General features: G+C 48.2%; 2 protein-coding genes across 2 annotated transcripts; both read left to right on the forward strand.

Moving 5' to 3' along the window:
• The first annotated feature begins 803 nt into the window (after positions 1 to 803).
• LOC132332984 (hydrocephalus-inducing protein homolog) lies at positions 804 to 21,034 on the forward strand. Its single transcript, XM_059857710.1, has 13 exons — positions 804 to 885; positions 1,883 to 1,929; positions 2,896 to 2,961; positions 3,429 to 4,089; positions 5,791 to 5,907; positions 6,925 to 7,044; positions 9,088 to 9,207; positions 10,988 to 11,122; positions 12,529 to 12,728; positions 16,238 to 16,356; positions 17,620 to 17,824; positions 20,628 to 20,820; positions 21,011 to 21,034. The coding sequence occupies exons 5-13, from the start codon at positions 5,836 to 5,838 to the stop codon at positions 21,032 to 21,034; spliced, it is 1,188 nt and encodes a 395-aa protein (XP_059713693.1). The 5' UTR covers positions 804 to 885; positions 1,883 to 1,929; positions 2,896 to 2,961; positions 3,429 to 4,089; positions 5,791 to 5,835.
• On the forward strand, positions 20,757 to 26,110 carry LOC132332985 (hydrocephalus-inducing protein-like). Its single transcript, XM_059857711.1, has 4 exons — positions 20,757 to 21,931; positions 23,175 to 23,293; positions 24,477 to 24,700; positions 26,089 to 26,110. Exons 1-4 carry the CDS (start codon positions 21,910 to 21,912, stop codon positions 26,108 to 26,110), a joined length of 387 nt encoding a protein of 128 aa, XP_059713694.1. The 5' UTR covers positions 20,757 to 21,909.
• The last annotated feature ends 558 nt before the right edge of the window (positions 26,111 to 26,668 follow it).

Genomic DNA, 26,668 nt, shown 5'->3' on the forward strand with positions numbered 1-26,668 from the left:
GAAACAACTGTTCTTGTGTATGTTCCAGGAAATCCATCTTTATTAAGATGGATTTAAGATGGATTTGATACTGCATACTTCCAGCCACTTAACACTGATTTAAATTACTGGGCTTTGAAACAGTGAATAATTCCCCCTGATCTCAGTGGAAACTTGAAGTGATCAGTGATGACTGCTCCCAAAGAGCCTATTCCCCATTTTATCCCAGAATGCCCAGAAATGAACCATATTAAACTGACTCATTCAGTGTGGCTCTAGAATGCTAGTGCTCTACATGGAGAAATATTTGGCCCTGACATAGGTGCCTTTATCACCACATTTTAAGCTTTCATAAATACTACCAGAGAGACTCTTCAGAAAGCACCAAAGTAAAGTCAGTAGTTCAAGCAACAATCTCCTTTGAAAATCAGTGCAATTTTTTTTAACTGAGTGTTTTAGTGTGCTTTTCTTGCCTGTGTAATTTTTTGCAAATTGCAATTTAAGTCTTTTCCTTTTCCTTTTCCTTTTCCTTTTCCTTTTCCTTTTCCTTTTCCTTTTCCTTTTCCTTTTCCTTTTCCTTTTCCTTTTTCTTTTCCCTTTCCCTTCCTTCAGAATGTGTTAGTAGTAGAGGTAGGTAATGACTGAAGGAGTTGTGGAATGATACAGATTTTTTTTTCTCCCTTCTTTTCAAAATAATACATACTACATATAATAATTAAGTATGTTACTGTGCTGCCAGGTTGGTATGTTCTCATTTAATCCACTGACAGTCTGGTTTTCCTTTCCAACTTGAAGGATTGTTATAATAATTATTGTTTTATCTCTTTCAGGACATTATTGAGACTGGTAGAACAATGAAAGCTCTGCTTTCAAAAATAAAAGACAAGAAACCAATGATAGTAAAAGGTATATACCTGTAAGGTACAAGGATAAAGCCCCTAACTGACATCTTCAAATCATTTGGGTCAATAGGCAGTGTATGCTGACAGGTGCTTGTTTGGCTTGAAGTTTGGAGTGGGAGGAAGCAAATGCAGGAAGTAATCCTTATCCAGCTGCTGAAAAAATTAAGTGTTTCTTAAAGTGGGAAATTTACCTGTGCACTACCATCTTCACTGCTCAAATTAATAAAAAAAGGTTTAATGGCTCTTTCCATGTAGTCCATGAAGTCTGATGCATTCCCTGTTTCTTACTTTATGTTTGAAGGAAATTCATCTCTTTCCATAGGTTTTCTAACACCACCTCAGTTGCCTCAATACTAGAATGACAGCACTCTGAAGATTTCTTAATACCCTCAACCATAGAGGTTTTCAGAATCTGAGTCTGTCAGCCCTGGGAAGATGACTTCAAGTAGCATTCTAGATCTGCTTTTAGTAGATCTCTAAAGAAATTGTGTGGAACATCCCTGTGTCTGTCAAGTAACCACAATGCTCTATAAAAACAGTTGCTTTAAGCATCAGTTATCCAGACAGTCCTTCTAGTGACTGTCCAGGAGGTTCTTAGTTTCTTCTGAAGTGCACAGGCAAAGCAAGAATAGATGTAATTTTGCAGAAGAAATTGTCCTTTTCTCCCTCCCTCCCCACTAAAATCATTACTGGCCACTTGGACATGCTTCCCCCTCTGTGCTGTTTGAGTGTGCTGAGGCATTGCTGCATGGAAGGGCGAAGATCTGAGACACGGGATTGAAGGGAACTGAATACAAAGTGGAGCCACTTGGACAGAAAGATCAGAGCCTTTGCTTCTCCCTCCACTTCAAGGCTGAACGCTGCTCCTTTCTGTGCAATCATCTCACTGTTTTCATTTAAGTGAATGATTTTAGACGCTTATGGGGAGGTGTGGGAGAATGGAAGTCTAGAGCTTAGGGCAAGGCATTTTAAAAACCAACCTTCTCTGCTCTGCCTTACAGCCTGCTCCTTAAAACGACATGTCAGAATCCAGGAAACAGACCAGACTGTAAGTATCGTGGTTTTCTCAGGTTTTTTTTTTGGTTTTTTTTTTCTGTATTTTCCAAAGCAGTCCTGCAACTTCAATTCAGGCAGCACATCTGACAGCTGGCACATAACTTTCATGAAGGTCAAGAGAAATGGGGAGAAACCACATAAACAGCTAATGAACAGCTATGCTATCCTGAGACCTCATGACCACCTTGTTTTTTTCCCCTGGTTGGCCTGAGTGCAGGTTTAGCTATTTGATATACAAATTTAGATAGCAGAAACAGATCAAACCTTAACTATGTTTGGCTTTGCTTTGACCCTAGAGGGCATTTGTTTTGACTTCACATTATTAAACTTGCCTTGTTTCCAAACTGAAAAGTCCTACTGAATCACAGTTCATCTACTTTCACTCAAGTAAAATCTCACTCCTTGTGTCCTCTCCCAGGACTAACTCATAACTAGGTTTTAAACAATTATTTTGTTAATAAAAATCATTCTCTTAACACCTTCATTATATTACTGACTCATGGGAATGGTTTAGATTCTAACCTCTGTCATCAATTTACAGCTCAGATTTTAAGAAAGCACCCTGAAGGAGATGATGCCTATTACTCTCAGCTCAAGTATGTGTTGAATACCAACTGTGCATTTCAAAGCTACTTACACCACTGAAGTATAAAAAGAACTGTATTTTCTTACAGATACTGGCTTTGAAATTCCAGATAAATTTGTGGTTGGATATGCTCTTGACACTAATGAAAAATTAAGTGTAATGCAATATAGATGCATAAGAAATGTTTGTGCTTTTTATAATTCTACTCCACAAGTCTCATGGCTCAGCCATGCTGCAGGACATCCTGAAGCCCCAGGATGGTGAGCAGCGTACAATCTGTGGCCCCATCTGAAAATGAAATCACTTGTCATTTGACTTGAATTGGATATTTGTCTGTCTCAGCTCAATCCTATGTTGCTCTTCTGTCACCAGGTCTTCAAAGCGGCCGTGCAGGCACTCTGTGTGAAGGTTTGCCACACACTCATGGATAACATGGCTGTAAGATCTCTCTTCCCTTATTCCATTACAGCTTCCTTAGGCTGCACAGAGTAGTAGACTTAGAAACATCATAAACTAAGAGGGTTGGTCTTTTTTCCCTCCTTTGTTTTCAAAAGTACTTTCTTAATTCTGATAAACTCAGAAAGTTTTTCCTTTCTAAGTCTTTCTACTAAGACAAACCAGTTCTGCTGAAGACACAGTCAATCTGTGCTATTGCTCAGCAGCAGGAGGTGTATGCAGTAATTTAACAAACCTAAGTTCTTTAGAATATATAATCCTATATATTACAGATAAACTTGGAAAGAATATTAGAATCTCAAGTTTACTGCAAGGAAACTTGCAACAATTATGGTTCTAGCGTGTTTTTATTAAAATGTTTGGAATATAACTGAAAATCAGTCTTGCATTTCATTCGAAGATAGAGGTTGATAAATATTGTAGGTTGGTTTTCTTTTTTTTCCTTTTAGCACATCTGTGTTCTGAAAGAGAATGCAAAAGAGAAATACAGGATATCATAATGTCAGTCTTCTGGAGCACTAATTCCTGGCTGCTGATTAGGTGATAAACCATTACACCAGGAAATTACTTCTGCTCCTTGTGTGTCCCTAAGAACCAGAAGCTACCTGTTACTGTCCAGGACCTGCAGCTCGCTGATTCCCACTTGTACTATGCGCTGAACACCAACTGTTGAGACCCTGGGTTTTTCCCGTCGCGAAGGTGCAGCCCGGAGCTGGGGCCGAGGGTCTGGCAACGAGGAGCGTTGCCAGCGTGCACGTCACGTTCCACGCCCCGGAGCGGATTCCTCCCCCTCCGCCCGGGGACCGGGGGGGCACCAGGGCTGGAAGGAGCGGGGATCGAGGCCCCCCCGACGTCACCGCCCCCGGCCCGGCCCCGACGATCGGGTGCTGCGGTTGCCGGGGAACCGCGGGCGCGGCCACAGCGGCTGTGACGGCGCCGCCGCCTCAGTTGCCGCAGAGCGCGCTCCGCGGTAGTTGTTCGCAGCCTGTGCTCGCGCAACGGCTGCGCTCAGCGATTTGACAAGTGACTTGTTCACAGGACATTGCGAGCTTTGGTCTCTGAACTCGCGAGCATTGGTCTCTGCGAGGGTGTACTGAATTTCATTTGAAGGTAAAGATTGACTGAAGTTGTACTTTTTGGTTTTGTCACATTTGTGCTCGGAAAGAGAATTCCAAAGGGAAATACAGGATGGGATAAGGCCAGTCTTCTGGCACAGCAGTTCAGTGGCATGTACAGCTGAGTGGATGCACTATATGGTCTACAGATTGTGCCTTTTTTTTTTTTTTTTTTTCACTGAAGAAATGCAGAATTTACTAAATGTACTATTCTATACCTTTTTTTCCTATAGCGATTACTTAAAGGTGCTTAAAGGTGAATGAGTTCTGTTCAAGTTTCAGTGGGTTGTTATGATCCAGTTATTAAAATTATTAGGGAGATGCCCCTGAATTAAGGTGCAAACAAGACCAATGTGCCAAAGTCAATAGTGTGGATTTTATGTAACAGTAAATGTGAAGAAGAGAGAGAGAGAAATAGAGAAGGGGGTTGGGGAGGGGAAGAGAAATATAGAGTGACAGATTAAATAGAAAGTAGAAAGTATCACCATTGCATGGATCTCACTGGCATACCATTAAATCCTCTTCTGGTCTTCTCTGTGGTGAGGTGTCACAAAACATGAGACTCCAATGGATTAATGCAGATTTGGGCAAGGTGGGACTGCCCAGGTAGCTCCCTAGGGCGGGGCAAGTTGGACTCTGTCTCTTGCTACTTTCAAATAAGATAAAATCTTTAGCACCAGTATACCCCTTTGAGCCTGCTGTGAATTGGGTTGTGGATTTTCAGATCTGTTGTGTTCCTTTGCATGCCATGCAGTCATCTGGTGCAAGGCCTCAGGAATGGCTCTGGGGGCACTCTGGAGGTCTTTGATGGGTTCTGACACCCCCTCAGCTGCCCCGGATGGGAATGTCCCCTGGATGTGGCCTTCTGGGGCTGGGGGGTTTTAGAGCTGAGCCAGTTTGTCTGAGGGAGGATGGGTGTCCACTGCCCCTTACCAGAGGTTGTGCCACAGCCCAAAATTTCCTCCTTCCCCCTCTGTTGATGGGAGGTTTGTGTGCAAACCTGGCCTCAGCAGACGAGTCTGTGGCTATGACTTCCCCCAGCCTGAAGGCAGACAGAGCTGATTTTCAGGACAGCTGCTGCGTTTGGCTTTGTTGTGGATACATTTTTCTCCGTTAGCCTTGTTTAGTTCTCCCCAGACCTGCGATAACAGGACAATAGTGTCACCTTGATCTTGTCTCAAGTTCCCTTAGGTGGCTTAACTCACAGTGCCAAGTTCCAGTCAGGAGGCATTTTCAGGGAGGGGTGGGCTTCAGTGGTCTCAGCTTCTTTATTCAGTTTTGTCAGAATGGGCAAAAAGTCCTTTATAACAAAATTTAAGCCATTAGCCATAACATTCCAGTCTCTCACAAGTCCTGTGAGGAGCAGCTGAGAGAGCAGAGATGGTTTAGCCTAAAGAAGAGGAGGCCCACTCTAGCTATTTTTAGGTAATATTTAAGCTGCAGCTTTGTCTGTGCCAACTATTATTAATGTTCAGCTCTTTAGCTCCAGGTTTCAGTACGATCCATCTTTGAATTGCACAACATAGCCATATAGTTCAAATAAAGTCCAACTAGAGGCCTAAAAACACTAGCTACTTATGCCAAACAAGCACTCAACTACTTTCAAATAATATAAAATTTTTAGCACCAGTATATCCCTTGAATCTGCCATGAATTGGGTTCTGGATTTTCAGAGTTCCATTGTTGTTCCTTCCAGTTTTGTTGAGGCATTGTCGCTCATCTGCGACATCCTCCCTTCAAAATGGCGTCTGGATTGCAAAAGAAGACACCAACACCTCGTCTTTTGACCCGGGAAATGCTGAAATCTTTTACTGTAAGTACCCACTGGAAACTGCCCTGGTGTCCCTGCTCTCCCTGCCCCTGTTGTCCAGCAGTGCAGTGAAGCTGCAGACCCCCTCCCCAGCTCTTTGTGCCGTGCTGCTGTTGCTGGGGGCTGTCCTGGTGCAGTAGGGAACGCTGTGGGATGTGTCGGGGCAGTGGAAGCCCTCAGCATGGGCTTCTTTCCCTCTCCTTTGCCACAGGAATTCCTTCTGTCAGGATGGGCCCTCACCTGTGCTGCTCTGACCATCCTGCCCTTGGGCACCTGGGCAGGTGGGGGGAAAGCTCAAACTCTGCCCAAAGCCCTGAGAGCCACGGCTGGTCCCAGCTGGAAGAGCTTCCAAAGCAGCTGTTCTCTCCCAGCTGCTGTGTGAGCACAGATCCAGCCCTGCAGGCAGCACTGGAGCCAGGGCCACAAAGGTCCCTTGCTGTCTGCAGCTCACTTGGCTGAAGATGTCCCACTGCTGAGGCTCTGTCAAGGAGATGCCTCTGTTTTCTTCTGTGGAGGGCTCTGTCAGCCCAGACAGAGAAAACAATTAATAGAACTAAAACTTGGACACATTCCCGTGCACCTCACTCTTGGTACGCCTTTGTTTTCTTGCATCTCTGGGACTCAGCCAGCAGTGCTGTCTCCTCACTGTGAGTTCTGAGTGTTGTGCAGGGATGGAGTTCAGGCAGTTCTGAGAGCTCCTCCCCACTCTCTGGAAAGGTCACTGCCTCAGTCCAATGGAACGCAAGAGGAAACAAATGCCCAAAGAGCAGAAATCCCCAACCATGTCCCATCCAATCATGGAGAGACTAATGGGACAGAGCCATGTGGCTGGAGTATGTGTATTGCACTCTGTATTATTAATTTATTGGTGCTAAGTATTTCAGCAGGAAACTTCCAGGGCTTCCAGAACTGTCCTAGTGGCTGTGATCACAAGTTATTCACCAGTGCCACTTGTTCAAGAAAAGCCTTTCTGGACAAGCACATCTCTGAGGCTCTAGCTGGTGTATTTTTGCCTTTCAGCTGCTTCCCTCTAAGTTCCTGAGGGAGAAGCTTCTCGGCACAAAGAAGGAGGCCAACACTGGGAAGAGTATGCTGCCCAGAATTGGCCCACTTCAAGACACAAGTGAGGCTCGTCAAAAGGTAGCCTTTTCCTGCTCTTTTCCTTTCTGTTTAACATAAAGTTAGAAGAGGGTATGTGCTTCTGACAGGCTTGCCTCCAGGAAAATACCTCAGTGTGCAGGGCCTGTTGTCATTGCAAACTGCCAAGAGTCCTGATCTGCACTAAGCAAAACAAATAATCTCTGCTGAGGCTGCTGGGGTGTGCTGGAGTGTAGCTGCCATTGCTAACAGGGACACATTGCTGGGGACACAAAGGGACAACATTGCCATTTGCCATTCTCCTGCTGAAATAGCCTCCTCTTGCTTTGGTATGGTCACCATCAAATGCTCGGGACCACAAGATTCCCTCCAGAGTGGCAGCATTGACCTTTGAAGGCCGAGGACCTGTAGGAATTACTTTGGATTTAACAAAATGAATTAATTGCATTAATACTTTGAGTTGGAACAATGTGTTGGGACCTGGATGGGGTGTTAGATTTTGCAGGCTGCCAGATGTGCAGGGGACTGGCCCTGGGCAGAGGGGAATGGATGTACTTTATCTGGATCAGTGCCTACTTAGAGGTGTGTTTAAATCTGCTTTTCTGGCAGTACTGGCTCAGTATAAAGCACAGTCCAGAGGGGTGGGGGACTGAGGTGGGCTGTTGAGCAGGAAATTGGCAGCAAGAGACGCATAACACACAGGAAATTGGCAGCTTGAGACATGTAACACACTGGTTAAGGATTGCCCTGGAGAGGGGCGTTGTGAGCACTTCAGGGAAGAGCACAACTGAGGGACAGTGTGCTGCAGCCACTCCCTTCGGCAGAATGTGTCTGCTGTGCAGTCACACGGGAGACCTGCTGGTGTCCCTGCAGTGACAGCAGTGTGGCTGGAGCAGGCAGACAAAGCAGGGGAGAGTTTTCTCAAAGCAATGTCTCTGCTCCAGAAGCATTTGCTGTTGTTGTCATGTCATTCCAGACGTGCCTCTACAATGGTATCAAATAAGATAGCAATAATTCCAAGAAAGCATCCATTTAAAGTTCATGGAAAAAGGAAGTACCAACTCTACTTTGACCCAAGTTGCTGAGAAAACAACTGAACCTTATCCTCATTCAGCATTCACCTCATCCTCATTCAGCATTCACCTCACTTGTCTTTTTATTTTTGCGTTTCCCTGTGTTTGAAACACACTAATTTTTAAGTAAATTAAAGGGGACAAAATCATTGAAGCAAAAGAAAACAGTTTATTAGTAACTACTCAGCTGAGCCAGGTGTGTCTCCCTCGTGGAGAGCCAAGCACACACACACCCTCCGAGAAAATGGCAATCTTTCTGTGCCCTTTACACCCGGCTGGGGCGGTCCCTGTCCCCTTTCCCATTGGATGTGTACTCAGGTGCTTCCATCCTCTACTGACCACCAACTTTTCTGTCCCCTCCCCTCTCATCCTACTCCCTTTTGGTCAGGTCTTCAATCCCGTCCCTCTCACTGCAACACCCAACAAATCAACCTGAACAAATCCAACCACAAACAACACATGAAACCAACAAATTCCATTCTTTTGCTTAATAACATTTTGGCTTCAGCAAAAATCACCTCATCTCTCACACCTCCTCTGGTACCGTTCTCTTCCTACTGATGTCTAAGTTCTAGAGCAAAAAAGGTGTTTGCAGTTGTGTGGGCCTGGGTTTCCCTGTCTCAGAGTAAAGGACATCCCAGAATTTTTTCCCATGGAGTCTCCTGTAAATCCATGGGTTTTACTTACTCCGTGAGTGCTCAGTCAGTGCCCCAGAGCTCTGTGACCACATGGGCACAGGGCTGTGCTTAAGGGAAGTGCTGCCTGGCATTGTGGAGAAAGAAACCTGGAGAAATACATGCCGAAGGAGCAGCTTGGCTTGAGCCTGCTCTAAGCTGATCAAGCAGTTCTCAATCAGCTCAGAGCAGAGGTGGGTGAGCTACTGTTTGCCCAGTATGGGCTGGGCAGATGTGCTCCCCAGAGTCTGTACTTTACTGGGGAGCGGTGTAAGGGATCCTTCATGAACCTTCCTCCCAGCAGCTGAACCTCTCCATGCTCTCCCTTTCCTCTCCAGTTGTTGTCAGGTCCTCCGAAACAGAGCTCGCTTGGGGTTTCCCCGTCAGAGATGGTATTTCAGAACTTCGTCCCTCATGAGGTCTCTGAAATGGTGCTGTCTCTCATTAATAAGAACAAGGTAAGTGCTGGCACCCGGAGCTTTAACACTGTGCTGGAAGAGAACAGTGGTGTAATTTCCATAGTGTACAGCAAAGCAAGTTCTCTGCTACAGCACATGCAGAAGAAAATGTCTCAGCACCTTTATTCTGCAAGATGGTGGAAATCTTCCTGTGCTGGGAATTGTCCTATGATTTTGGCCATGCGTTGATGGTATCTAGCTCAAAGGAGTTTCCTTCTCTTGAAAGCTCTGGATTGATAGGAATGTAGAGGGCTGTAGAGTTCTTACCAGCTCTCATGCTTTGCCTCGAGTCTATATCACACCCTGTGTCTCCTTGGTTAATCTTGGCTCCTGGTAGGAATCTCTGCCTCTCTCAACCTGTTTGGCTCCCTCTGTGCAGCTCACAGTCAAAGCTCAGGGGCTGAGTCTTCTCCACTTTGTGCTGGAATCACTTCTCATCAATGGCATTGGCACTGCAGGAAATGTGTTCTGAAAGAGCCCTGCAATCAGGCTGATGGAGCAGAAGCAGTGAGAGGCCTTTAGGTGCCACTTCAGGCTCTTGCTCAGCTTCATCCAGCTCTGCTCAGCTTTTCCAAAAGCAACACGGTGCTCTGCTTTCCCTTTGGAGAACCAGAGCACATCCAAAGCCATCTGCTCCTGGAGGTTTTCACCTTCACTTGAAGTAATTGTGATTGTTTTGTAGTTTCCCAAGACAGCTGAGAGAGAAAAAGTTGAAAAATGTCAGCAGTTGTGTTCCACTGTAAAGAGGAAAACTGCGACCATTTGAATTTCAGTCAGGGAAACATTTTCTCAAATGAGGCTTGTGCCAAGAGTGGGCTGGTGAGAAGGGACAGGAGGGAGTCAAAATCATCTGGTTTAGACTTTTGGAGAGCATTTTGGTGCTCAGGGGTTGATATCAGTGTGCTAGAAAATGCATGTTTGCTGTGTCTGTGAATGCCAGACGGCAGAACCTGGCCTGCTGGCTGCAGGCAGGAATGCCCAGCAGCCCAGCCTGCCTGCACGGGCAGCAAGAAGCCCTGGAGAGCCAATACTGGCTTTCAGTACTGGAACCACACCGTCAGTCAGTGCTGGTCATGTTTCTCCAGGCAGAAAAGGCCTTTGAAGCCCATAGTCAACAGGCACAGCCTGTCTGTGTTTCTGTCACTTTTGGCAAGCTGATTGCTCTCATAGTTTTATGATTCTTCCTTGCTGCTTTACTGCCCATTTCAATTCTCTTTGTCATCTCCTTGTTTTAGGGATTGTCTTGCTGTGTTCCTTCTTTTGCCTTTCAGATTTGATTTTATTCCCAGTAAGACCACAGTGTTTGGTCGCCTCTCTGGCTGGTCTGCCTGCCTGACTGTATCCCCACAACATCCCTACCCAAAGCTGAAAAAGGGAATTTCTTTCTTCCCCCAGGATAATGTGCTGGTTTGCTTTCAGGTAGCACAATCCCCCTCTGGAACACGACAACTGCATGGCTGTGTGCAGGCAGAAGCCAGCAGGTTTTTTGGCTTTGTTGAATATGCAGATGACTTGGTTCAGGTGCTCTGACTCCATCCTGCTGGTGCTGACCTGCTCAGCCCTTCCTTCCCACCAGGCACTGCCCAACTGCCCCTGGCCAAAATGCTGGAGGCAGACAGAAGGGATTTGAGTTCAGCCTTGTGAATGATGTGCCTGTGCCTGCAGAGCTGAAAGTGCTTTGGGAAAGGGGCCAAGGAGGGATGACACCAGGGCACAGACAGGTCTCCTTTCGTCCTGTTTCCACAAGTGGCACAATCATCATTTCATGTCTTTGCTGCAGTTTCCTCAGATGGTGAAGGTCTCCATGGAGAGCTCACCTTACTTCCAGCTCATGTGCTCCAACGACGCGTACCGTGTGGTGCTGCCGGGCGCGTCTGTGCCTGTGCGCATCCGCTTCACCCCCGACGAGAACAAGGTGAGAGTGGAGGAGCCAAAGCACAGAATGATCTGCACAGCCATTGTTTTCCCTGCACTCTGGCTCCAGCCCATTGCATGCTGTGAGCTTGGCTCCAGGCCGTGGGCAGGCAGCCTGCAGCCAGTCACACCTTGGCACACTGCAGCCAGGCCTGACAGGCTCTGCTTCCCCTCCCTGCACATTCCTGAGCATTCCCAGGGGAAGATGCAGAGGGAACAGGATGGAAATGACAGAGGGCTGTTGATAGATGTTGGGCCATCTCTAGGTACAGTGGAAGGGGTTTCATTATGATGGAAAACACCAGAGGAACAAAGAGGTCAGAGAGCTTTCCTCCTTCCTGACTGCCAACAGCTTCCCTGCTTCACCCTGGGCTGGAGCAAAGACGGTGCTTTTTCACCCCCTCTGTTCTGCAGCCTTGCAGCTGTGCTGTCCCAGAGCACAAGTGAGCATGGTACAGCTGCAGGGCCAGGGCAGAGGATGTGCTGTGCCTGTCAGCCCAGCCTGGCACAGGCACACTGGGCTCTGGGTGCCCTTGGTCAGCAGGAGGTTGCTGAGCTGCAGGGGACTGGGACACCTGCCTGAAGGAGCTCGTGCAGGGCAGGTACAAGCTGCAGGCAGAGCTGTGAGCCCAGAGCCCGTGGCAGTGACACTGCTGGGGCTCTGTCTTCATGCCTGTCCCTGTGCTTGCTCTGTCAGCTGGCACCCATCCCGTGCCAAAGGTGCTTTTGTGGGGAGGTTTGAACAGCAGTGCTGAGGCCCTGGCAAGTCTGATCTCAGTGCTGGGATCTGGAGGTTTGTTCATACAGAAGAGTTTGTACATGGCATGGAAGGGAGGAAGCCTTGCAGGGAAGCAAGGAGAGGCCCTTTCCAACAGCATCCTGCTACCTCTTGGCACTGTTCTTCTCCTGACTTGGTTGGAGAGGCAAAGTTAGAGGGGAGTTCTGAGCCATCTGATGTTTCTGCACCAGGCCAGAGGTGCAGGATCTCTTTGGGTGTAGCTGTTTTCTCATCTTCCTTTTGCTGCTTAGAGTCAGTTTAACACTTTATCCTATTCTCAAACAGTGGGAATATTGAAACCTAAAGAGGAATGTCCTGTGTTCCCTAGCTCCATGTTCCTTAGAAGGGACTTAGGAACTATTTCGCATCTTTAAAATTTTGAGTAAAAATTATGGTGGCCTAGGGTAGTTCTCCGTATGACCCAAGTGACACGTGAGCTTAATGCCACAGAGACAGGCCTCGCAAAGTGCACTGGTGCCTTTAAAATGTGACATATTAGTAGAACTTAGTGTTCATTTTAGGGTGGAATAGGTAAATTGATGTCCTTGAAGGGTTATAGGAAATGTTTTTTCTTCTGCCATGGGGATGGCACTAAATGTCCTGTGCTGATCCACTGTCTTTTCCTGCAGAATTATTCCCACAAGCTTGTCTGCATCACTGCAAGGGAAAGGATCGTTGTGCCCATCCGGGCCATTGGTGCCCCAGTTGTCCTGGACTTCCCTGCCCAGCTGGACTTCTCGGTGTGTCCAGTCAAGTACAGCACCCAGAAGACTCTTCTGGTCCACAACACTGGTAACCTGGAAGCTCATTACCAGCTGAGCACCCAGAGGTGAGGCAGCTCATCTGTCCTTGTGCAAAACACCTTTGGGTGGTAACAGAGTTAGGAAAGAGCAACAAAAGGAACCAGAGCATTGCAGCTGCTGCCCTGCAGCCTGGCTGGAAGGGAGCAGGATGGATGGCATCTGCTCTTGCTTTCAGTGGCCTTGGAGCTTTCTCTGTCCCAGATTTCCTCGAGGGTGCTGGAACATGTTGGTAGCTGGCTTGCACCCTCCTGAGCACAAGCAGCTTCTGAAATGCTTTCTCAGCACTGTCAGACCCATTCTCTGGGAGGACAAAAGCATGTGGCTTTCCTGTGGTCCTCTCATGAGATGCCCAACATGAGCTGTGCTGCAGGCAGCCAGTGCAGTTCCTGTTACTTAAAGCTGATCTGATTTCCCCTGTCAGCTGAGGGCATCAGTCACCTCTTCTGTTCCATGATGAACCTTTGAAAGAGTTCAAAATTTCAAACAGATTATTTAAATCTCTGAATAAGGTTGTGCCCCTTTCATTGAGATTTCTTTTTAAATGCTTTCAGCAAGTTCCTGTGTTTCTGCTGTTTTCTCTTTTTGTGTTGTGTTAAATGTTTGCCAAAAGATCATGCATTCTTCATTGGGAACGTTCATGAAGGTCAAGCTCCTCCAATGCCTCTCAATATACCACATGCCCATAGGTACCTGCACAGGTCTCAAGGAAATAGGAGACATTTAGTGAATATGTGAAAAGCAATTGGGCTGATTTAGAAGATAAAAGTATAGAATAACTTTTGCTGGAGGGGACCTCTGGAAATCATCTGAGCAAACACACTGCTAAAAGCAAGAGCAGTGTCTGGGGATTGCAAGGTGCCATTGGGAGATCTGGACCTGTCTTTAGATGCCATACAAGGAAACAAACATACCAATGGACCCAGTTAAAAAGCAGAAGAAAACCACCTATTAAAACCCCCTCCATCCCTTATCTTTTCTGCCTGTCAGGTGCAGTAGTGAGGATGGATCTAAGAGGATGAGAACTGTCTTAAGGAGCAGCTCACAACAGATAAAAGGCCAAAATTGAGCTTGCCAGCCCCATCTCTTGGCAGTGGTTTTCATTTGGTTATTACAGTGTCAGGGATATCTCCTTCACAGCTCTTCTGTGGGCTCAGGGAACATCTTAGTGCTGTTGGCTGAAATTCAGAGGAGTAGAGCTTGTGTCCTTACTCTTGGGGAGCCAGGTCTGTGTGAGAGATGACTGCTACAGCAGGAACAGAGGAGTCTGGTGGGTACAGCCTGGGGATGTAGGAGATGCAGGGGCTGATTTGCACTCTGTTTTTCAGTCCTGACAGCTGAGTCCTGGACTTGGCTGGATCTTCTTCTTCTTCTGATAATTTGAAAATAAGGAGACACCTTCTTTCTCAGGCAATCCCTGAAGTCACCCCCAGGAATGTTCTTCCCATCCTGCCATTTGAGGGCAGGAGCATGTAACATGGGGCAGCAATGGAAAGGGAATGGAATGGAAGGTAGTGTTGAAGCCTGGCCAGGGATTCCCCTAACTGGCAGCTTCTCTGTTCTGATGAAGTTTCTGGCAAAAGACTAAGGGAAGAATCCTGTGCCTTGCTCCCAGCAGGCACTGATCCCCCGAGCCCCAGCAGAGAGCTGCAGCAGGGCTGGCATCAGCCCCGGGGCAGATGCAGGAGCACATGCACTGCTCTGGCTCTGGGGCTGCTGGGGCCTTGTCTTTCCTCCCCTCCCTCCAAAGTCTCACATCCAGCACATAAACATTGCTGGCCCAAGGCTTCTCCACCAGCCAGCAGTGATGTTCTCCCCAGTGACAATGGGAACAGCTCAGCCTGTCATTGCAGCAAGAGGTCCTTCATGAGCTGAACCTCAAGCAAGTTCATCAGCTGTCACTACTGACATGAACAAAGTTCAGCTTGCCAGATTTTCTCTTTATTTTTGTGTGTGATACATTCATCACCAAATTCCCCAGAACACACTTTTAAGTGACAGATTGTCCACCAACAAAGCACCAAGGCCAGGAACTTTCCTCAGTGGGGCTGTAGAAGAGCACAAAGCCCAGCAGCTGCTGGTCAGAAGCACATTTCACCTGGGCTGTCCCTGAGCATCAAAGCACAGAGTCTTGTGTTTGTCAGGCAAGAGCTCTTTACCTGGTGACCAATCCTGATTGCTCCTGGTAGATCCAAAGTGCACCAACACACCTGCATAATTCTTTCCAACACATTGCACAGAGTTTGTCTGGTGGGCCAAGCAAACAATTACCAGCCTGCATGACAACCCAGAGTCCCAGACTGCGTTGCTGGTAAATAGAGAGAAACCTCCTGTTCTGCTTCCTTGATGTGCTCCTGCTGATGGTGCTTCATTTAGCTGGGATTAGATCCTTCAGACTGTAAATGGCATCCTCCTTTTGGGTCTTGTTTCCATGTAGCTGTATTGCTCTAATCTGCTGGTGGTGTTGGTGCTTGGCACCAGTCAACGGTGGATGGGAACAGACTGCCACCATCAGTTTATCATCCCACTGTAAAACTTTCATACCTTCTCTCTGTGAGCTCTCACAGGCAGCTCATTGCAACACTGACTCCTTTTCTCTTTCTTCCTCATGGCCAGCTGACTCCTTCCTGTCCCTCACAGCACATACTAATCCTTACTGTCCCTAACACAACTGCATGACCCTTACACATCACAGCACAGCTGACAAACTCCAACTCTCCCCTTGACCAGCTAATCCACTATTTTATAACACCCACCCTCATTGCACCATCCTTATTGGACACAGTGATGACCTATTAAGAGCAATGCTGTTCTTACTCTTTGGTAGTTAGTACAGCTGCAACTCCTCAGGGGCGAGATTGCCTTCTGCACCATCTCTATTCTCTTACAATCCATCCTCCCACAATCTGCACTCTATTTGCACTCTTTCAGAGATTTGACTCCTCCTTTTCTTAGAGCAGCTTTCATTGAAATGCTGATAAAATGTGCCCTTTTTAGGCTTAATGAGCATATTTTCAAGGTAAAATAAACCAAAGAACCACACTGCAAATTCAACAGTAATTATTCCTTGGTCTTCAAGGAAAAGTTCCTTCTCCCTGTCTGATTCCTAGGCTGTAATCTCACAGGACACATGGTGCTCTAACATTTGCATCTCTTCAGATGAGGTTTGTAGGCAGCAGGAAAAGAGAAATTCCTGAGGCAGTCAGTATCAAGTTGTGCATGCAGATAGCTCTGAACCCTCTCTGTGCTTGTCACAAACCATTCTCTGATGGGATTGCTGGCAGTTGGACCCTTGAGTCTCATTGCAGAGGGCTGGATGCAGAGTATGGGGGACATGAAGTAATTTTATCCCACAGGATCTTGTGAGGGCTGGATCTCCTCAGTGGTGGCTCAGTGGCTGTTTCTGATGCTGTCTGTTCTGGCTGTCTTCTGCTGCCTGTGCTTGGTTTGCTCCCTGCTTGCACAAGGGAGCTGCAGTGCAGAAGGAATCTCATGGCCAGGTGTCCCTCCAGCCCTGATCCCTCTCTTTGTGTTGCAGTCCTTTCTCCGTGGTGCCGGCCACAGGAACTCTGGGCGCTGGTTGCACCATGCAGGTGACAGTGGGATTTCACCCGCTGACCAACGGTGACCATTGCGGGTCCCTGTGCTGCAAAACAGGTGAGTGCTGGGCCCTGCACGGGCACAGGACAGTTCTCCACCATGGCTCCCTCTTGTCCCATCTCCCTCTATTCCCTCTAGAGGTACCTCCCCTGTTCCAGATTTACCCCAAAGCAAACTGAGAACTCCTTGGTGTTTAGGGGCTTGATAAAACCCCCTCTAACAAGGGATTTTTTTACTCCTCTTTTGCTGGGAGATGCTGAGTGGAGGAAGGAGGAATCCTAATTCTCCACTACCAGGTGGCTATGCCTGGGTGAAGTTTTATTTCATTCCTGGGCAGTGTTGTGTGTGAGGTGTGAGGTTTCCATCAGACTTTCTCCAATGCAATGTATTTCTTGCACACCTCTGTCCCATATGCTGCTTCTCCATTGGCTTGCCACAGACCCTTTCTCTATGTTGCCCTCTACACATATATGTAGTTTCTGTCTAATAACATTTTCAGGCCCTCGAGTTCCTGGCTGGTGACAAGTCAAGACAAATTTTTCCTCATCCCCATTTCCCAGGTCGTTCATATGCTGTTGCCATCCTCTCACATCCCATTTGATTTCTAGACTGAGGAATCCCATTCAGTCTTCATAAAGAAGCTGCTCTGTAATTATTAATCTTTCCTTTGTCCCTTTTTTATTTAATTTAAATGCTCCAGCTTGGTTTTTGAGATCAGAACAATATAAAATATTTCAAGACTGATGTGGCTGTGGGTTTGGACAGGGAAATGATGATGATTTTCATGGTGTTCATTTTGTAGTGGTTTGTCGTATTGCAGAGCCAGGCTGGCTGTGTTTCCTCAGCTGTGTCACCTCTTGCTGTGGGCTGTCACTTCACTTGTTCCTCTGGGCCTCCTTTTGCTGCCCACATGCCCCCAGGCATGTTTGCTGGTCAGCAACAAGGGATCCAAGGGATCAGGAGAGACAGGAGTCTCATGGGATGCCCGGGGGGAGCCTGGGCAAGGCAGGACTGAGCAGGGCTCCTCAGTGTGATCTGAGTGGGTCACCGGAGCACATGGACCAATCTCCCTGTCCATACTGTCACCTTGGGGCCAAATCTCCACAAACACCCACAGAAATAAGGTGTTTAAGGAGCTGCCCAGGACATCCCCACACTCTACACACAGAGCTGTCAGGGTGTGATAAATGCACTGATCCACAGAGCTGCTAATGCAGCTAAAAGCTGTGACACTTTCTTCTGCGACCTGTGGTTTGCTCTGTTCCTTGTGCTTCCATCAGCCAGTGAGCTGAGCAAAGACTCCCCTTTGCTTTGTTCCAGGGGAAGAAAGTATCCACACAAAGCTCCTTGGAGAAGCTGTAGATGTCGATGTCAGGTTGAGCACCAGTTCCGTGGACGTTGACAAGACTTTCATCACCATGACAAGACACAAAACCGTTTTCATTGAAAACAGGAGTAACATCACAGTCCACTTCCAGTGGAAGGCTTTTCCTACAGAGGAAGATGAGAATGAAGAGAAGAAGAGGTTGGTTTGAAATATAAATTTCAGTGAGATACATGGCCCAAAACTGAAACTGATGTGTGGCTTCTAGGGGGTGTTGGTGCTTTTGAATGGTTTAGGCCAAGTAAACCATCCCTGGCACTAGCGTGAGTGTCCCTGGCCTTCAAGAGCTCAGCACTCAGCATTCCAGTTCCATTTATACTCTAATCAAGGATGGCATTTTAGGAAAGAAAGGTTGGTTGCAATGATTGGATTTCCTCAAGTTCTAATTGGGCTTTTGCCTCTCTACTTGGTATCATTCTTAAACAGTTCCTGAGTTGCCAGCCCCTCTTTCCAAAGTGATACATCCTCTTTTTTTCCCTTAGTTCCTTCAAGAGCTCCTTCCCCATCTGGGCTGGCTGTCTTCCCTGTCAGCTTGTCTTTCAGCACACAGGGACAGTTTGTTCCTGTGCCTTCAATACTTCTTTCTTGAAGTATGTCCATTCTTCTTGGACGTCTTTGTTTTTAAGGGCTGTTTCCCAGGGTATTCTCCAGATCAGTCCCTTGAACAGGTGAAAGTCTGCCCTCCAGAAGACCAGAGTGGAAGTTTTGTTGATGCCCAATATTTGATTTCACCAAATATTGAGAACTCTATTATTTCATGGTCACTGTACCCCAGACAATGGTGAACAGATCAAGTTCATTTAGGGAACTAAATTCCCTAATTCATCATTAGGGAATCTCCTGGTAATATCCAGTATCTGGACTCAAGGGAGGTAGCACACTTCCCTGTGGAATGGATCTGGTCAATGTACATGGCCCTCAGCTCCCCTTAGAAGGGAGTCAGCTACTACCACTACCCTTCTTAATACTTGAAGCTGTGATCTGTCTGACCGACCAACTGGGAGACTCTCCAGACAGAATTTTTTCTTTACTGTCTTCTGCCTGACCCTCTGGAGCCAGGGCCTCATACCTGTTCTGTCAGGGTACCTGGGTAGGTGATGGGGGTCAGGACAGAATTTTATTAGCTCCCCAGTAGAGACCCATTTCCATTCCCCTCTGTCTCTTAGGTCTCCTCCTTCTGCCTGATCCCAAGAAGGGCAGGGCTCCTTGGTTCCTGCTGTGCTTCTCTCAGGGTTGGACGGGTATAATTCCACCAGTAAATTTATTTTTCGCTCTCCCTAATGCTCCTCAGCCTTTCCACTTCTTCCTTAAGCTCTGCCACTGGACAGAGCAGACTATTCAGCTGCTCACACCACACGCAGGTGTCTTTTGCACTAACCTCTGATATTAACACCAGGCTCAGACCCTCCCTGCAGCCAGGGGCCTGGACAGCTGTGTCCTTCCTGGGGGGTTCTCTTTGAGTTAGTACACTTCTGCTGGCAGCAGCAGCAGCAATGGCTTTTCATAATTTGTAAACCATTGCTGGGGGAAAAAAAAGGCAGAAAGAAGAAAGAAGGGGAAAAAAAAGGCTTGCACTTCACAACCAGCCAATGGACAAAATCCACTACACAAGGAGGGTGGGTCGTTGCACCCTTTCTTCTCAGCCTGCTTGTGCAAACTGCCAGGCAAAAACTGAAAATACACTGGGCCAAAACTGCTGGGGCAAAACTGCTGTGGCAAGCCCCTGTTTGCTGTGGGCCAGGTTGCTTGCACTCCCCAGAGCCATTTTAAATTGCTTGCAAAGGACCAGGAGATGGACCCTTGCCTGCTTGAATGGCTGGTGAGAAGGTTCTTTAGTGCCCTGGGCTTCTTGGTTTTCCACTGTTCTCTATCTCCTTACACAGCGTTTGACTTCCATACAAGCTCTGTGTGTTAGAAGAAAATCCCGTGACCTTCTCTGGCAACTTCCCTGGGCTGTTTATTTCCATTTTTTCCCACTTGCTTGCCTCAGCCTGGACCCCATGTGATCCACTTTCCCCTCAGAAGCAACTACGTTTCCCCAAAGTAAACTTCAACCTGATTTTGGTTTTGTGGGGTTTCTTCCAGTTTCATCTCTTTTTATGCCAGTTTGTGTCCTAGACTATCACCAGGACATGTTGTTCTTCCTTACTTCCAGTCATAGGAATGGTTTTAGCTCCAAGGCCTCTGTCCTGCTGTCAGAGAAGCTTTTGAAATCTTAAGAGCAAAGAGGACTTTTTAATGAGAGGAGATAGTGCAGGACCATTTCAGGACATTCTACTACCATGCACTGGGATGGGACCCAAAAAGCTCTGGATCATGAAAAGGTCTCTCCAGGAGTTTGCTGTCTCCCTCTTGCACAACAAAGTCCCTTCCCCTCTCAGAGCCTCTGTTTTCATGTACATAAAACCTGCAATGGCACTGAAGGGGTGTGGTGCCCGAATTCATCAGTTTCATTTGGAAGTGCTCTGCGATGCTCTTCTGAAAGGCAGAGGAAACAGGGCAGGTCCAAAATGGAAGAAACAAAGAGTGATGCTAGTAACATGTAGCTGCAAACCAGCTTCACCTCCCCTTCCAAGGGAAGTCCTGCTCCCTGATCTTTTATCTGCTTCCCCCAAGCAGCTCAGTGGTAGGAAAAGCCACTTGAAGTGGCTGGTGGATTCTCCCTCAGTTTTGGCAGAGACTTTGAGCCTGAAGGTTCTCTTGAGGGCTGCTGGCTTTGGAAACCTCTCCCGAGCTTGCAAGTGTGGAGTAAAACTACCTGCTGTGCCAGTGAACAAGTTATCCTCTGATCCATCTGGGACCCTTGTGGCTTGGGCTCAGCCTTTGCTGGGGAGCTGCTGCTGCTCCTCCCCAGGTGCTTTGCTCTCCTGCACTCACACTTCTCTCTGCAAATATGTGGCTTTATGAAAGCATCTGCTGGCCTTGTCTCTCCCTGGGGCTGCAGGCAGCGTCGTTTGCTGCACCCACCGACTAAGGTGCGGCTGGAAAAAATCAAGGAGGAGAAAAAAACAGAGAAGGAGAAGGGCTCTTTTGAAGATCACATTGCCCTCATAAGAAGCATGGTCCAGGAGAAAATGGCAAAGGTGCAAGAAGACTCCATGCTGTTCTCCAGTGACTTTTTTTTCATTGAGCCAATGGTAAGTGATAGCTGAGAGCCTCATTTTCCTCCTGCTCCTCCTGCTCCTCCTCCTTCTTTCTGGTGTGGCTGCAGAGCTCCCTGCTAAAAGCATTTGTGCCCTGCAGGCTCAGGGCAGGGCTGGGAGCCTGACAAAGCTGAGCTCTGCTGCCAGGCTCGAGCTCAAGGGCACTCTGTGTGTGTCCCTGCAGTGTCACAGGGAGCAGTTACTGTAGGTAGGGGCTCCCCTGACACGTGGGGTTCAGCAGAGGCTGTTGGAGCATTGCCAGCTCACACACTGACCTGAAGCTTGCCATGGTTCCCAAGCAAAAGGAGGCCAAATTCAGCCCAAGGTTAATGACAGAAATGCCAATCCCCTCGTGTAAGCACGCCTTGCACTATTTCTGAGTCTGCCTTCCAGTGTCCTCTGAGAGCCTGGACACAAGGGTGGAAGGGTGAAATGGGCCTTTGGAGTTCTCCTGCACACACGGACACAAAATCTTTTCCTTTTCTGTTTGTGCAAGCAAACTGCCACGTGCTCCCATCAACCAGAGCCCTGATTCTGAGTGCTGGCATTGGGAGAGATGATGAGTGTCTGGTGTCTGCACAGTGCAAAATCTCTTCTCATCTTGGAATAAACCCTAGAATAATGCCAACCTCTGCTTTCTTTCAAAACAGGTTAAACTAATACTTTTATTTCCAAGGAAGGGGATCATGTTCTCTTCTTGGTTACTCCCATGGCCCATCTAAGGCCAAGTGCACAGTGGCAGTTACATCCCACAGTAGCTGACAGCAGCATGATGTGACCAAGAACTTGTGTCAGAGTGGTAGGAATCTTGTGGAGAGTGGGAGCTGATCAGCTGAGCACTGAGAGCTTCCAGCGCTGGGTTGAGCTGGGTTTGGAGTGTTTCCTTGGGCTCCTTGTGTTGTTCACTCATCATTGATGCTCTAAACAAAGGCTTACAGGAGTGTGGTTGAAAACAAGAAACATGAAGTTTGAAGAGAAATGTTTTGCTGTCTCTTTCTGTTGTAGAAGGGAGAAATTGGGCCAAATTGTTTGGCTGAAATCAAGGTGACCTTCAAACCCTTAGAGGTACTAGGGTACCAAAGTATGGCTTACTGCGACATCTCAGGTACAGTCCTTCCCCCTGCTTCTCTCACCCACAGTGAAGCCATGGTGCAAGCCTGGGCTCCTGTGTAACTGCTGGGAAGAATCCCTGGTCAGCAGGGCAGTGCTGGCACATCCACCCTGGCCCTGCAGCTTCCAGGGTGTCGCCAGGGTTCAGGGCAGTGCTGGCACATCATCCTTGGCCCTACAGCTTGCAGGGAGTCTCCTGTGCAAGGCCAGGGCTCAGAACACCCGTGTCTGGCTTACTGATCCCAGAACAACCCAGGCAGCGCAGGGAGAAGTTTTCATGCCATGGCTTTGCCAACATTTTCTCAAAGGCCACAGAGCTACAGAGCAGAACAGCTTTAGTGAACAAGCACTAAGCCCCTCTAGAGACCTCCAGGATGGTCCATTTGACATGGATCCATCATCAGGCAGCAGGAGCTGAGTTAGAAATGGGCTCCCTGAGCCTGGATCACCTCCCACTGCCCTGACACCAGCAGACCAGAGGGGGCTGAGCCCCGCTGAGCCCAGGGTGTTTGTAGAAGGAGCACTCTTGGCCAGCACCTGCTTCTGTCCCTGTGTGGGAATTGTCACCTTGCAGCTCTCAGTCTGTGGAAATAGAACACAATGCTGAGTGTCAGAAGTTGAGGAGTTTGACAACAAAGTCGTGTGCTACTGGTAGTTTGGTAATTGCTGCCTGGAAATTTGCTCTTTATGAGCTTTGTGCCTTCACTGAATGGATTTCAAAGCTTCTCTAAGTGCATGGGAAAGAAACCACAGAATTATACTATGTTCAGGATGGAATGGACCTTAAAGATCATCTAGTCCCCTCCCACTAGATCAGGTAGCTCTAAGCCCCATCCAGCCTGGCTTTGAACACTTTCAGGGCTGGTGCCTCGCCCCTGGGGAGTCTGCCCCACTGTCTCACCACCCCCACAGTAAAAAATTTCTTCCTAATATCTGACCTAAATTTCCTTTCTTTCAATTTATACCCATTACACCTTGGCTTGCCACGACAGGACATCAGAGATGTTTTAAACTCAGCAAACTGGTGGCTAAAATTGGAAACCAGCCAAGGAATGGGTTAGAAATTGCAAGTCAGTCCAAAGGGATATCTCCTGAGGGAAGAGAAGGGTCTATATCTTCTCCTGAAGCATCAGGAGCTGGTTGCATCCAGCTCAGAGTCAGGGACTAGCGCTGAGGCAGCCTGGAAAATGCAGTGTAACAGAGGGAATGATTGTACTGCAATGGACATCTCTCCCCAGGCCGTGAGAGCAGGCTGCCCTTGCGCCTCAGAGGGGAAGGCCAAGGACCCTTGGTTGAGCTCAGCTCTCAGACTCTGGACCTTGGGAACGTTTTTGTTGACACCTCCCACATGCTTGAGGTGAGCAGCAGGGGCTGGGGTGGGCCCTGATGGCTCCTGAGGCAGCAGCAAGCCTGCTGGAGCTGTGGAATTCCTGGCAACCTGGGCAGTTATGAGCAGGGAATATTTGATGCACTGCTCAAATCTGGGGGGTCAGAAAGGTGTGTCTGTTGTTCATGAAGCCCCAGTCCCTGCTTTTGGGCAGCCTTCCCTAGGGATCAGCTGGGAAGCTTCCTGCACAACAGCCCCTTGACCCATGAAACCAGCACTGGCTCCAAAAGCTGCATGTTCAGAGGCTTTTGTGGCAGTGCAGACACAAGGCTCCTTTGGCCTGGGCTCTGCAGAAGCAGCTGGAACAAACTAGCTGCCTTTGAGCTTCAGCCCACTGCAAACAATTTCCAGTCAAGTGTCTCCTGCTTATTCCTGGAAGTCACAGGAAAGCCATCCACCCTCCTGGCTTAGTGATGGCCCTTGCTAAAGGCTTGGGAGTTCTTTCCCTTGCTGACCAGTCCCTCACCACACCTTGGCCTTGGTGCATCTCTGACCCTAGAAAGAGAAAAATGTTCCTGGGAATAAAGCAGAGGATTTTTCTACCTATTTGCCTCCCCCTCCAGTATTGTCAAGTTTGCAAAAGAAAAAAAAAAAATCAAGAAAGAGCAACTGAAAGAGGTAGAAAAGGAGGCACTACATCATGCCAGACACTTTCAAAAGCTTGGCTGTGGAAGGGAAAGACATGCTGAACTTTCTTACCAAAAGATGGTGCTGTCTATACATTTTGATGCTGATGCCTCATAATCAATGTATTGGTTTCATGACAGGGGAAAAGGTGAATGAGCAGATGGTGCTGGTGGAGCTGTGCTAACTGGGGCAGCAGCAGCTCTGGGGGGATTCCCTGCACAGCTGCAATCAGCCCATGTTGTTCTCAGGGCCAGGTCTCAATGAGCCTGGTGATGCTGAGCAGAGGTGCACAGCTCTGTGTCCATGGGATCACCCCAGGGTGACTGCAGTTCTGGGGAGTTACCTCTGCTCTGCAGGAAAACCCAAAGGCAGAACTTGTCCTGTGATTTTTTTTTTTTTGGCTGCTGCCATTCAGCAGCACAAAGCATCTTCTCCCTTTTCTGGGTGTTCATGGCATCATTAGACAATAACTCCCAAGAAGGGAAGGTTCCACATGTATTTCCACTTTGCTTTCTTGCTGCTGCAGGTGAAACTGATTAACAAAGGAGCTCTTGATGCTCCCTTCACCTGTATCCCCTCAACCACAAACGTGGGCTCCTGCTTCAAGTTTCTACCCAAGGAGGGCATCATTGCACCAGGTGGGATCCAGACTGTTCAGATCCCCTTCAAGGCCACCGTGTTGGGGACCTTTGAGGAAGAATTACAGTTCAGTGTGACTGGAACTCCTATGCCTGCAATCCTGACCATCAGGTAAGGACCCTGGGAGCTTGTGGGCACATCTGTAGCTGTCTCTGGGACATCCCCCACCTACCTCATTTTGGGGTGGACCAGAGAAAAAAGATGTTTCCTGAGGTTCTAATCTTTGCTCTGATTCTGGCATTACCTTAGTGTGAGGATGCCTCCTGCCCTGGGTGGTACCTGGGAGCTGTAATGACTCCTCCCTGCAGGGATCTCCCTGTGCCTTGGGCCATGGCAGGCAGTGGGATGGATCAGCTTTGGGCAGCAGCTGCTCTGGGATGTCCCACCTGAACCCCCAGCAAGGCCCTCAGGGCTTTGCAGATGGGCCAGCCTGGCTGATTCTGCAGCAGCAGCAGTGCTTGTAAAAACTTTCATTAATAATCCATGCCAGGTGGGCAGCAGCAGCCTCAGCTCACCTCTGCCAGCCCTGCTCGGGGGGACAAGCTGTGCTCCCAGCTGCTGTGCACAGAGTGCTCTGGTGCCTCCTTGGCACAGCCAGGAAAGGGCTGATTGGGAGTCAGGGAACTGCAGCAGGAACTGTCCCAAGGACTTGGGCATCCTCCTGGGGGGTGGGGCCACGGCAAGAGATAATCCTGGCCCAGCACAAGGGAGAAGGGCTGATCACAGGGGAGGCAGAGCTCAGTCCTCAGCACCACAGCAGTGTGAGGCCTTGTCCCTGCCAGCCTGAGCCATGTGCTGCTGGAATAATGTAGTGGGAGCAGGAGAGCTGATGCTGGCTGCTCTGCAGCTTTGGAGCTGGGCTGCTGCTGTTGGCAGGCACTGGCTCAAGGCAGTAAAGAAATGAAAGCAATCTGCACTGGGATTATACCAATGAGATAAGGGAGATGCATTAAAAAGAACAATTAAGTTATTGCTTAGCAAAAGAAAAGTGGTGAGTAGGTTTGCCCATAGTGGAGAAACAAGTATGCTGGCTTTGTTTTTGGCAGAAAAATGCTGCTTTTTATTTTGGAAATCACAGGGAACCTTTCACCATCAAATAATTGATTCTCCTCTGTGCCTCCCCCAAAGTGGTCATGGGGTGTTTCTGCATAAGCAGCTTTCTCCTTGAGCAAGGGCAGGTGTCTCTTGTTGAGATGTGCAGAGCAGAGCCAGGGGCAGTCCTGTGAACACAACAGAAGGCCCAGGTCACTGCTCCTTGAGTTTGAACCAAAATGCAGAGTGGGCATTGATTGGCAGCAACCATGAAATCAACTCATGAGTGTTGTGCAGCTCCAAGTGCTGATTTCAGTGGGTGTTGGTGACTTTTGGAGTCTGTCTGCTGAGTTCAAGGACAGCTGAGGTGCTGGGCTGGATTCAGGACACCCTTGTTTGGTTGTTGAAGCTATTGCTCTTGGCTGTGCCAGCTGGTGCACTGCTGACAAGCTGGTCCTCTCCTCTAGGATTCATCTGTCCACTGTGTAGAACTGTTGCTGCTCTTTTCAGAAGATATTTGGGGCTCCCCTGGGTTCATGTCTCAGAACTCTGTCTGTAATGATTATGTGGGTCAAACTCTCCTGAGAAAGCTCCTCCATGGGAACAGCAGTTACAGCTAAGAAGTAGCAAAGCAGGAAAGTACAGAAGTTTGTTAGGACACCTTTATGTCCATCACTTTACAGATGGGGAAACTGAGGCACAGAGCCATGTTCTGGGTGTGTTCAGGGTCCTTTGTGGGACCACCAGCAACCTGGGGGCTTTTCCTGCCAGCCCTGTGCCCAGAGCCCATCAGTGGCTGTTGGCTGCTGGCCACTTGGCTTTAGCTGCCTCCTGTGCACGGGGCCCTGTGCTGAGCCCATGGGGCTGTGTTGGTTGGAAGCCCAGGGTGCCCTGAGCCCAGGTTTTGTGCCCCTGAGCCAGGACAGCCGGACCTTTGCAATTCCTTTAACCGAGCCATTTCCTGCTCTGTCCATGCAGGGGCAGCGTCTCTGGACCGAGTTTACAGTTCGATGTCGATGAGATCAACTTCGGTGAGATCTCCTTTGG

The sequence above is a fragment of the Haemorhous mexicanus genome, chromosome 12 (assembly GCF_027477595.1).
Source record: "Haemorhous mexicanus isolate bHaeMex1 chromosome 12, bHaeMex1.pri, whole genome shotgun sequence".
Lineage (NCBI taxonomy): Eukaryota > Metazoa > Chordata > Aves > Passeriformes > Fringillidae > Haemorhous > Haemorhous mexicanus.